Source organism: Pelodiscus sinensis, chromosome 8 (assembly GCF_049634645.1).
Source record: "Pelodiscus sinensis isolate JC-2024 chromosome 8, ASM4963464v1, whole genome shotgun sequence".
NCBI classification, from domain to species: Eukaryota; Metazoa; Chordata; order Testudines; family Trionychidae; genus Pelodiscus; species Pelodiscus sinensis.
The window spans coordinates 72545571-72557906 of NC_134718.1; the positions used below are offsets into that span (position 1 = coordinate 72545571).

A 12336-nucleotide genomic window follows, 5' to 3' on the forward strand; every position below is an offset into this window, starting at 1 on the left:
TTAGTGGCGGCTGCGCATTTCACCTCGGTCACAACAATGATCCCGTTTCTCCGGTTTCTGAGCAAGCTGACCCGGTACTTGAGAAGCTGGTCGGAGCTGGACTACGCCCCCCTCACCCTGGCTCAGGCCTGGAATTCTGCAGACATGAGCATCCAACACCACGGGGACGTCTGCATTAGCACTTGTCAGTAACGCAGACCCCCCGCGGGACGCAAGGTTCACCGCAGACAGGCCGGTGTGGACGCGCCGCCAGCGGGAGATGCGACGACGGCTAATGGGAGTGGTTTCATTGGAGCGACAGGAGAGCTCTCCCAGGGTGGGTCTAGACCACAGGGATTTCTCGACCAAAAGGGGCCTTTTTGTCGAAAAATCTTTACCTGCGTTTAGACTGCAGCCACGTTCTTTCGAAAGTATATCGAAAGATCGCGGCCGTTTTTTCGACCGAAGAAAACCTCGTTTTACGAGGAAGAACGCCTCGTTTTGAAAGCGCTCTTTCGAAAAAAGGCGCTATGTAATGCAAACAGGGCTTTTTCGAAAGGGAGCATCCAGACTGCCTGGCTCGCTTTTTCGAAAGTACTGGTTGTAGTCTAGACACTCTTTTTCGAAAGAGGCTTGCAGTCTAGACGTAGGCCCACCGGCACAGAGCGTTGACACGGGAGACCTTCAGCACCGCAGAAGCGATAGGGGAGGGAGGCGCAGACGCACCAAGAAAGTTGATGGATTAGGGAGGAAATTCTGGACGAGGCTCAAAACCGCTCTTTGGCTTTAGGTTTCAGATCATCGGCTGGAAGAGATTTCCAGCTCCTGACTCGTGTGCGCGCTGTGGGTTCGCTCTCTCCCAGGTGGGTCAAGCTGAACACAACATGCAATTAGCCAGTAACCACATCACAAGCAGCTACACAACAGCCTTACGGTGAGTGTGTGTGCGAACACAGGCTCTGCCAGAGTCCCAAGCACCCAGCAAGTGCTCAGGGCTGACCCCCCACGATCTAGCCATGGCACCTCCCAGGCAGCGCACCCCCAGCTGGCTCCATGCAGATGACGTTCTGCCTAGCAGACTCCTCCTGCAGCTCCCAAGAGCTCTTCCCTCCCTGTGCTCGTGTGCGGCGGCGCTGAGGACGGCCAGGCGCTGTTAAAAAGTTCCTGGGTTTTACCCCTGAGACCACCGCAGTTCCATAGCGAGTGAGCAGATCGCTGTGTAATCCCATAGGGTCCTTCAGAAGAAAGCGGTGACTGCGTCTCTCTCTCGTTACGAGCACCAGCGCCTGTGGCGAGGGGTGACTAGCGCCCGGGTTGTCTGCATAATGCTTTTAACACAATAACCACAAGCTGGCCATAGCGACACACTGAGTTACACCCAGGCACCTCCCTACCCCCTTTCTTCATGCCTTGATTTAGCTTTCCTGCTCTGCCGCAGAAGATCCGGCTGGGTAGAGCGTTGGTTTCCTGGCTCCCAACCTGCAGATTCGCCCTGGGGTGGTTTTCTGGAGCCAGAGCACAAGGGTTTGCACATGTAAGACCAAGTGAAAGCCCAGCCTCAGAGCGACGAGGGGAAACACCTCCAGAAAGGCACCCCGTGATGGGAAAGGACGGGGCGGGGCGGCGCATGGAGTCTGGCGCGGCCCGTGCATGCCGCAGTCCTGGGCCACCCGCAGCACTTCAGTGTCTTTGCTCAGGGCATGGAAAAGCGAGTCTCAAAGTCTGAGCTCAAGGCCGTGGTTGACCGTCCCCCTCCTCATGCTGAGTGGAACTGCAGCGGGGCACCTCCACCCCACCGCGGCCAGGAAAGGGTTAAGGAGCTGCAGTGGGCCCCCTCAGCTCCGCCCCACTGCCCCCGCCAGGCTCAGAGGAAGGGCCGGAAAGGGGAGAGCACAGCTGGGGGGGCTGGCGGGGAAGGAGAGCAGAGCTCCAGCTGGCACTCTGCCGGCACCTGCTGCCTATCCGGGCCTCCCTGAGGCCTGATGTAGGATGTGTTCGCTCCCAGCGCCTTGTCTGCTGCCATGAGGTAAAACTGTCGCCGGGGGGGAGCGGGGGAGCTGCCTGAAGGGGGCGACAGCCAAGTGATCCCCTTTGGGTTTGTGCCGAGCTGGGGCGGGGGACGCAGGCCGCGACCTGGCCCTGTGCGAGGGAGAGTCCGGAGCTGTGCAGCGCGCGAGGGACGGGCAGAGGCAGCCCTAGCAGCAGCAGGCCTGGCACATGGGCATCACCCAGATCCGGCCCCTTGAGTCGCTGCCACCAGCCTCTGGGGGCCACCTCCCCATAGCGGCTTGGATCAGGTGGCTGGGGATGTGCAGAGATGTCTGGAGACAGACACTCCCTCCTTCAGGCGTCTCCCCTGCTCCGAGGGAGGAGGGAGCCAAGCCGGCAGCCCTGTCTGAGGGCATAGCGAGGGACCTGGCTCTCAGGTCTCCATGGATGGCAGCGACTTCTCCCCAGGTGAGCTAGTGGAGAGATGGGAAGGCAGGAAACCGATGGAGACGCGTAAGGAGGAGACGGAATTGGCGTCCCATGACCGGGGAGCTCTGCAGAGCAGCTCTCCTGCCTTCAGAAGGGGCTCTCGGGCTGGTCCACCGCAAGGTGCCACTTCGGCGGGTGGCAGGACCAGAACAGAGCCCCACCGTTCCTATCCGCGTCTGCCAAGGGCCGAAGGGCTGCTCTCGGCTCTCACACAGACACTGCCGGTAGCGGGAGGGCAGCTGCAGGCAGCAGAAAGCCAGAAACACAAGCTGATCTGGGCCACAGCTACCCCGATCCAAGGGACTGAGGCCATAGAACTGGTTGGTGCAGGGTGCAGCCAAATTCTTTTCCAGGCTCACTCAGTCGAGGTCAGGGCCCCCGGGGCAGACTGTAGATTTACAGCCACAGGAATGCACAACTCCACCCAGTGGACAGGCCCAACTGGCCTGACAGGAACACACGGGTCCCCTGCCCACTGATTCAGGCTGGGCAGCGCTCTGGGGAGAATGGAAGAGATTTGGAGAGCCCCTGTGCTCCAAGCCAGGCTGCCTCAGCACATGGGGGCCAGGAACCCAGCAGGCTGGAAAGGTGCAGATCAGTGTTTCTTAAACTTTTGAAGACTGAGGAAGACCAAAAAATTTTTTTAATGAGGAACACCAAGGATTTTTTGTTGAGGAAAAAAAAGGGTCCAGGGAAAGTTATTGAGAAAAAAGGTCACCTGCCTCTTTAAGAGCGGCCATTTTGAATTCTGTTCTCCGCAGCACACCGGTGTGCTGCAGAACACAGTTTAAGAAACCCTGGTGTAGATGAAGAGGCCGGGCCAGCAGGGGGCTCCCAAGCAGGTGAGGAGCCAAGGGTGCCCTCTGCGAGAATCAACCCTTTTAACGTGGGGGAGCGTTCCAACCTTGCAGGACAATGGGGGGAGGAGCCGCTTGATTCTTGGGGTGGCCACCCTCAGGTACCCAGAAGACCAGTGGATTCACAGCAAACCCAGCAAAGTGCAAAACGGGGAAGGAGAAAGCATCCACCTCGGGTACATGCTGAGGAACGGCCAGGTCCGGCCTTTTGTGGAGCAAGTGCCGACGTTGAAAGCCTGCCCCACCTCCACCACAAAACCGGCACAACAGTCCCTGGGACTCCAGGGTCCTGTCCACCACAGCAACCCCCACAGTGGACACAGAGAAAAGCCCAGGACAGGCGGCTGGGCAGAAGCTGGGGGGAGGAGAGAGAAAGGGCTGCCCTTTAAAAAGTTGCCCATTTCAGACGAACAAGCACATACTAAAATGTGCTCTCTTCGGCAGAGATGGACAGGCCGGCCTGGCTGCAAGTCCAAGGTACGTTCCAAAAAACATGGACTTAGTAAAACAACTGAAAGCGGGGAATTCTTTTCCCACAGCTGACTTCCACTGGCGCCAACTGGGGTGTTTTTTTGGCGTGACTTAAGAGCGGGGAATGGGAGGACTTATAACGCATCAGTTCCTAAAAGCATCAATGACTTTAGTGCGGAACGGATGTATACCGGGCAACTTGTAGCAGGGACGCCCTGTCACGTACTTAAACGAAACACCTTGAACAACCCACATTCGTTACCAGTAGAACCTCGTGTATGTCCAGTAAAATTGAACCAGACGTTTGTTCTCGGATCACAAAATGACACGCACGCGACTGAGTTACAGAAAAGGCAATGTATTTGGTTTCCACGTTATTGTAAACTGATTTTGGTTTCGATCGATCAGATCTGAATGCCTGTGCTAAGGTTTCTGTTCCCCCCGTAACAGTAACGGCTGAAATGACCGAAAAGTGAAGGGAAGCTAGAGGGACACCCAAGTACACGTCATACACAGATTGAGTCCTGCCCTCATCCACAGGAATGCTCCAGGGAATGTTAGGTTCAGCTGTTTGTTTTTTCCCCCCTTTGGGTTATACTAACAAAAACTCTACTGTTTATTAAAGCAAAGCTACAGTAAATTGTCTTGCAGTCTTACAGCAGGATTCGTATTACCAGTAGGACATGCATGTATTGCAGTCACACACACACACCCCCAGCCGTCATACAGTAGCCACTTGGCACCTTAAAAAAAACCCTTAGACATTCATTTCTTCAGTGGTCAGCATCAGAATCACACCAAATGTCTGGATAAAAACAAAAAGAATACTGCCCAGGTCTCCACTGCGAGTAATATTTTTGCAATGGATGAAGCTTTTGTCTCCCATTTGTTCAACATGCATCACTGGAACTTGAAGGCACACTGGCCGAAGACAGCCCTGTTTTTTGTTTTGTCCTCTCAACTAAAGTGCTGCCCTAAGGGTACAAATAATAAAATGAAACATAAAATAAAAAAAAAAAGGCCAAACTGGATGCAGCACACAAAGTTGAATGTCACGTAGCGACCACAGTACTTGGAAAGGCAGCCCAGCTGCCCGGATTCTAACTCAGAGGCGTGCTCTGAGAGGCATCGATGAAAGCCATCTACTTGCCTTTAAAATAGAGAGAGGTCCAGGCAAAACCTGCAACCTTTTCTGCGACGTGTACGGTCTAGACTAACACTCTACCTGGAAGAAACTGGTCTGTCCGTAACCAGCTTCGCGTGGGCAATCTCCTCCCCCTACCTGTTCCTGAAGCACCAGCGGGACAGCGCTGTTCTGACCTAGTGACTTAGCGGTGTGGGGGAAAACCTGGATTAGCTCTACTCCTTCGAGAGCACGACTCAAACCAGAACTGGTGGGCTGCAGCTTGCCAGGGCGATCGGAAGCTGTGCGTTTCTGGGGAAGACACCTGGAGGGTGCAGCCATACTGCATTTCTCATCCTCGCAGGGTTAGACTTGCTGAGCTTTACTTGCAAGATCAAGCAGGTTTTGGAAAACGAAGACCAACAATAATCCATCACCCAAATCATCGTTAGGGAAGTCTCATTTGGAACCTGCAGTCCCTACCCTATGTAGGAGGAGGGGTGTGATTTAAAAAACAAAACAAAGCAAGAACAGTTGTCCACCCTCCTAAGCAGGAGTTTTGGGAATGTCCCCAAAAGCACATCTGGGGGGTGGGGGGGAAGGTTGTGTCACCTTTTTTTAAGTTGTTCTTAAGCCTGTTCTGGGCTCCCTTTGGACTCAGCCACTTTAGCTGGGCGAGTGACTGGTCTGAGAGTTGGGGGAGTCCTGCTCGTTTATTGTGTTCAGGAGGACACACGCCGGGTGCCGAGGCAGATGGTGGTGGTTGTGTTCACGGGGCTGCTCTTCGGAGGCATTAAAAAGCCCTTCTTCCTCATCCCCGTGGGGGCGCCCGCTGCAGCTGTCACAGAAGTCCAGGGGCCCCTCCAAAGCATCGTCCATCAGCCCGTTGAGCTCCTTGAGGTCGTCGTCGGGGTGGCCCCGGTTGCAGATGCAGACTTCGATGCCTGAGTCGCCGGTGAAACGGCGGTGCCTGCCGGGGGACTTGTCCTTGGCATCGGGCAGCGCGGTGTTCTGGTCTAGGCTTTCACAGCTGAAGTCTTTCAGCAGTTCCTCCTTGCACTCTGACTCCTTATCGGGGAAGGGTACGGGATCGGCCATTTCCTCCAGCTCCGCTGCAGTGCTGGAGTGGCCTGGCTCCGTACCCTGCCCTTTGGCGACTGTGCGTTCAACCAATGTCATGGAGGGTTCTGGCTCCCGGACACTGAGGGACCCAGTGTTGTCCGTGCTGCTGTGACTGCCACCTGGAGCTGGAGGAGAGCTTGTCTGGGCTGGCTGTAGATTTCGGGGTGTATCCGGGATCGTGCTATTGCTGCCTGCTTGGACACCCTGCTGATGTAAGGCACTGTACGGTGGGGGAGGGGTTGGAGGTCGGTTCACCACTTCCTCATAGGGAGGCAGTAAATAATTTGGCAAAAATCCTAAAATGGGGAAGTAGGAGAAGTTATTTCACATGCAACTTTCCCGACATTTGTTATTTAACAATCGGTCAATGTCATTCACCAAAGGTAATAATTCCTGGCCCATCTCTAGCGGCTTCCAAACCAAGCAATGAGGAGTTAGCACCAGTCCCTATGCCATCCAGGGTGTATTATTAGTCACATTTCAGAGAAGGGGAAACTGAGGCACAGAAAGCAGGCATGACTAGATCAAGGTCAGAGGGAGTCTGTACAGAGCTGGGAATAAAATCCAGATCTCTAGACTCCCAGTCCCATGCGGTAGCTACAGGACCACCCTGGGCATAGCACTAAATATGACAGTCCTGCCTTGGAGGCAAGAAATGGATTAGGTGATTATGAGGCTGGGGTTCTATAGGCATAGACGGTTCAATTAAAAAAACAAAGATTTCACCTCCTGAAGCTTTTTGCATATGTAAGGGGGGGCCAGTGACATGGAATATAAGACACTTGTCCATATTTTAACCTTGGATTCAGGATTTCTGGTGTGGCTACAGTAATGCTGCCCCAGGAGTCCCAAGGGGAACTTTCTATTTATGAAACAAAAAACAGGACTATGTAGCACTTTAAAGACTAACAAGATGGTTTATTAGGTGATGAGCTTTCGTGGGCCAGACCCACTTCCTCAGATCAAGTAGTGGAAGAAAATTGTCACAACCATATATACCAAAGGATACAATTTAAAAAAATGAACACATATGAAAAGGACAATGACAATTTTCTTCCACTATTTGATCTGAGGAAGTGGGTCTGGCCCACGAAAGCTTATCACCTAATAAACCACCTTGTTAGTCTTGAAAGTGCTACATGGTCCTGTTTTTTGTTTCAGCTAGACCAGACTAACACGGCTGCATCTCTATCACTTTTCTATTTATGCTTATAAGGGGTCCACAAGTCAATGAAAGATTTTCTTAAGGAGGCAAAACTGGCTCAAGTGGATGGAATTAAGCAACCGATCAAAACTTTCTTTAAGAGGTGAAACTCCTGGTGACACGTCCTTATATGAGCACACGTCAGGGCAACTGCTCTCCTCTTCCCGCCAATACGGCTCCTGCGGCTGCAGTAACAATGAACTGGCCAGCTCCCTGGGAACCTCACATGTCTAGTGTGCAGAGAAGGGTTGGGAACCAGAAGGCTCCCAGGTGAGGCTCTGTTCCCACCAGGCCCCGGGTGACCGACCTCTGTCAAGCTACTTCCTCTAGCCCAGTCAAAGCAGCTGTAAAAAGAGGTGAGATGGCAGGAGTAGCACAGAAACCCCCAAGCTCTCCTGAACAGGGTCTGTTTAAACCTTCTCCATAGGCAGGACCAGATAATCCAGGAGCAGAACAAGGCCAGCAATTAGGTCCTGGTGCTGGCACAGATCTGCTTCCGGAGTCAGTAGGGCCTCGAGTTCCCAGCAGCTAGAATTTACTTCCTCCTTGCCACGGACCACAAGCAGGGTGGGAGCAGCTCCCAACCTCCTGCTCTGACCCAGCTGCTTCTCCCCACCTTCACCAATTCACTGGCTTTCACTTTTCCAAAAGCCAGCCTGCCCCCCGTTACATTCAGACCCTCTGTAGGAAGTACCTACGGAAATAAAACGGCAGGGCCGAGTAGTTATGGGCTTCCCGGTAAGCGATCAGGTTAATCTCGTGTTGCCGCTGTTGGGCTTGGAGGCGGTGTTTGGCGCGCCGGTGATGGCAAACGCAACAGCAGCTTAATATGATGATGACAGTCCACACCAGCCAGAACCCTGGGAACGAAGAGGAAGAAAAGAAACAGTTCTCAACAATGCAAATTACTTCCTTGGGACGGGGCGAGGGGAGGACGGAAGATGCAGTGGAAAAGGTTAGAGAACAGGGATGTAATTAAGTAACTTAAGTAAAATGTCAGCAATTACACGGTTATGCGTGGGGTGACAGGCAACTTCCCACGTGTGCCGGCTCCCACCTGCCACCATGCGTAACTGCCTTTGATAGAGGCAGCAGCACAGGGTGCCAGATTGCTCCGCAGAAGCTAGTGCACACCAGGAACCGGCTCTTAAGCCAGCTCACTCCCTGCGTACTGGGAGCCTGTGTGTAACCGTGTACGTTAACTGATGAGCCCTGGCTCACCTGTTAACTGTTTACACAGTTCCACTTTCCCATCCCTAGAGGATAATATTTAAAAGCAGCAAGGTGCAAACCTAAAGCTTCAATTTCCACAGATGTTCTGCTTAGGGCCCTACCAAATTCATGGTCTCCTTTGGTCAATTTCACAGCTATAGGTTTGTAGAGCTGCTGCCTTTATGTCTGTGCTGCTGCTGGCAGCGGTGCTGTCTTCGCCTCTGGAAAGTGGCGGCTGCTGGCCGGGAGTCCAGCTCGCAAGGCAGAGCTGTGGCCTGCTGCAATGCAGACGCAATGTTGGACAGGTGTCTGGCAAACAGCTGCCACACTCTGGCTGCCAGCAAAGCAGAGGTAAGGGTGGCAATACCATCAGCCCCCCTACAATAACCTTGCGACCCCCCTGAAATGCCCTTTTGGATCAGGACCCCTAATTTGAGAAACGCTGGTCTCCCCCGTGAAATCTGGAGCATAGGGGTAAAAGCACATGCACAGCCAGATTTCAGTCGGTGCCTTCTTTTTCATGGCCATGACTATGGTAGGGCCCTACATATGCTGTACTTGGGCTCAAAAACATACAGGTTACAACCAGACTCAGGGATACATTGGCACGAAACGCAACCTGGGAAATGTTACATGCGCTTCGGCACCTGAAAGAGCAGAGCGCTGGGAGAGACGACGAAGAACTGCCAGGTGTCTAGGCACCTTGTCGCCCCTTAAAATCTCACCCATCGCAAGTGTTTGTCCTAGCCAAAATGGACAGGGCTGTGCAGAGGGGACGATGGCAAACCAGGTCACTGCAGACCAGAAGGACACGTCACCTTCACAGCATAGATCTCACCCGAGCAGCAGTGTACACAGGCGCGGGATTTCTCTTTTCCCCAGGGGTGTGCCAACCCCGTGCTGCCCCCAGGCCACTCCCTCTGCCACAGCCCCGCCCTCATTCTGCTCTCCCCACCCCCACTCCGTCCCCTTCCCGGACTGCTTGCTACCCTCTCTCAAGCCCTGCCCCAGCCTGCAATCAGCTAATCGGGAGCACCTCCAAACCCCTGGAGTCGGTGCCTGGGACTGTATAGGAAGGACTCTGGCAGATTACAAAGCAAGTTTAACATTTAGGGATAGAAAACAAGTCTGATATCGACCTGACTCATAGGATAACGAATCTTATGGATAAAGGGGAAGCGGTGGATGTGGTATACCTAAACTTTAGTAAGGCATTTGATACGGTTTTGCATGATCTTCTTATCAATAAACTAGGCAAATACAACTTAGAGGGGGCTACTATAAGGTGGATGTGTAACTAACCGTTCTCAGAGAGGAGTAATTAATGGGTTCACAATCATGCTGGAAGGGTGTAACAAGAGGGGTTTTGCGGGGCTCTGTTTTGTGACCGGTTCTGTTCAATAGCTTCATCAACGATTTAGATATTGGCAGAGAGAGTACGCTTATAAAGTTTGCAGATGATACCAAGCTGGGAGAGGTGGCAAGAGCTTTGGGAAAAAAGCAAACCTGATTCTGGGATGCATTAACAGGTGTGTTGTGAGCAAGACCGAGAAGTCATTCTTCCGCTCTACTCTGTGCTGATTAGGCCTCAATTAGTCTCTCCTGACTTCCATAATTTTTCAAAGTTGATAGAGGAGGTATCTGAGCCTTTACCTATCAGCTCCTTGCGTACTGCAGGATGCATTCCATCAGCCTTGGGGTCTTGCAGACGACATCTAACTTTTCTAAGTGATTTTTAACTTGTTCTCCTGCATGGCAGGGGGCTGGAACGGGGTAGGAGAGGGGAGGGATGGGACAGCAGTGTCTGCCCCCCTCAGGGTCTTGTGGGCTCTCTGAGCTGGAGCCAGCTCTAGAGTGCAGGGATCAGACTGGAAGGAACCGGAGGGAATTGAGTTGTTCACAAAAAACAGATCTTTCCCTGTGACAGAAGCAAGCAGAGAGAAGGCCACAGAACCCCGGCGTGGAGCGTCCTAACTTGATTTTGTATTCCTTTAATTGCACAGGCTGAACGAGTAGCTCTGAATTTAGAAAAGACTGATCCTGTACCCATGTCTCTAAAGACCTAACTAGAAGTTAAACTCTGGGCTAGATCTCTCCTGGGGTTAGGAGGAACGGGGGTAGGGTGGGAAAGAGGTTATCCATCCCCTACTGGCAGGTAAAGGACCCTGCAGCAAGAATTTGTTTTTGTCAATTATCGTCTTTGTTTGCGTTCCCATGCGTGTGCTTAAAACAGTGAAGTAACAGTGTTTCCGGTGAAAAATTATAGTTTTATACACACATCTCAAACACAAAATTTCCTTTTGGAGTCCAGCACCTTTGATCATCCAAAGGGAAAGTTTAAAGAAACCAAAACTCATCAGTGTTTTCCACTCTTTAAGGTCACTGCTTTCATTTCTCTCATTTTGGAGAGCATGAAGTCAGCCGTTCAAACTCGTCGGTTTGTGCATGTTCGCACAATGGTGCAATGCTTTTTCACAAGGAAATTTTACAACATAAAACGCTTTTTATCCAATTCTTTCCAAAAATCAAAACCAACCCCAACCACCTCATCCCAGGATGATCTTTCTAGAAATACTCATTGCCGTAGGATACCGCCTCCTCTAGCCACAATGCTTAGGAGTGTTTGGTTCAGATTAATCTCTGGTTTATTCTTTTTAAACCTAATTTTTGGCCTAACTCACTTAGAAGCATCCCTTTAAAACACATATATTATGCAGCGGCTGACAGCTTCTCCCTCATTAAGGTTGCAATAAGATTTTCCTTTTAAATGGGACATTTACAATTTTCTATTCTGCTCCTACACACTAACTAGATAAATGCCCATTTCCAATGCTGGTATTATACATGATAGCAAAAGTGTTTCCTCTGCGTATAAAATAGCATTAATTGAAATAAAGTGAAATTCAAGAGGTCCCCTCCTGAGAAAAAGAAGCCTGTTTATTTTTAGAAGGTGCGGAGAGAGAGGATGCAGAACGTAGGAATCTCGGGAATGAGAAATATTTCATTCCGAACTCAGGACCGAAAGCAATGCACCAGCACTAACCTTGAATAATTTCACTGTACCCATCACACACAACTACAATTTACTGTGCTGCCAAGCTCGCAGAACGAGGCCTTGTCTTAACACAGCAAGGTACATAAATCAGCCCACAGTCCAATTTTGGCCAAGCAGACGGAAGTACTGGATCGGTCTTTCATTTTACAATTATTTTGCCTAAGGGACAGGACTTGATCTTGTGCCCAAAAGTGTTAATGTTTTGTGAGTACTCTGCATCTCCTAGGATCTGCAGGTAAACACCTTACATTTCTTACAGGTACTATAGTATCATGTCCTTGGGTTAGGGACAGGGGGAAGAGAATAAGGGGTGCAGAAACTTCTAAGAAATTTAGGTGTGCAGGGGTGGAGTGCAGGATAGGAGGTGTGTGTGTGTGTGTGTGTGTGTGTGTGTGTGTGTGTGTACAGGAATCAAAACAGGAGGGCTGAGGTGTGTGTGTGGGGTGCAGGAATCAGAACAGGGGGCTGAGGTAGGTAGGGGTGTGTGCAGGAATCAGAACAGGAGGGCTGAGGTGTGTGTAGGGGGGTGCAGGAATCAGAACAGGAGGGCTGAGGTGTGTGTAGGGGGGTGCAGGAATCAGAACAGGAGGGCTGAGGACAAGGTAGTGCAGGACTCAGGACTAGCCATAAGACAAGCCCCAGAGGACCCAGATAAGCTGGGATAGAGGGGGGTTTGGGAGGGGGGCTGGGTCCGGTTGCTGAGTGTGTCGTAGGGTTGTCAGGTGTCCTGTATTTTCGCCTCCTGGCAGGGGAAAAAAACACCCAGGAAATACCAGACATTTCAGGTGTCCGGTATTTTCTGAATTTTTTTACTGGACAGGAGGCGAAAATACTG

At 51.8% G+C, this 12336-nt stretch overlaps 1 protein-coding gene across 3 annotated transcripts in view; it reads right to left on the reverse strand.

Moving 5' to 3' along the window:
- Positions 1 to 4127: 4127 nt before the first annotated feature.
- The window catches only part of WBP1L (WW domain binding protein 1 like), a 96506-nt gene continuing 88297 nt past the window's right edge, over positions 4128 to 12336 (reverse strand). For all 3 annotated transcript variants that reach the window (XM_075935566.1, XM_075935565.1, XM_075935567.1), the window contains 2 exons: positions 7933 to 8094; positions 4128 to 6326 (listed from right to left, as the gene is read on the reverse strand). In XM_075935566.1, coding sequence (XP_075791681.1) covers positions 5575 to 6326; positions 7933 to 8094 — 914 coding nt within the window. In that variant the 3' untranslated portion in view covers positions 4128 to 5574. The remainder of the gene's footprint in view (positions 6327 to 7932; positions 8095 to 12336) is intronic.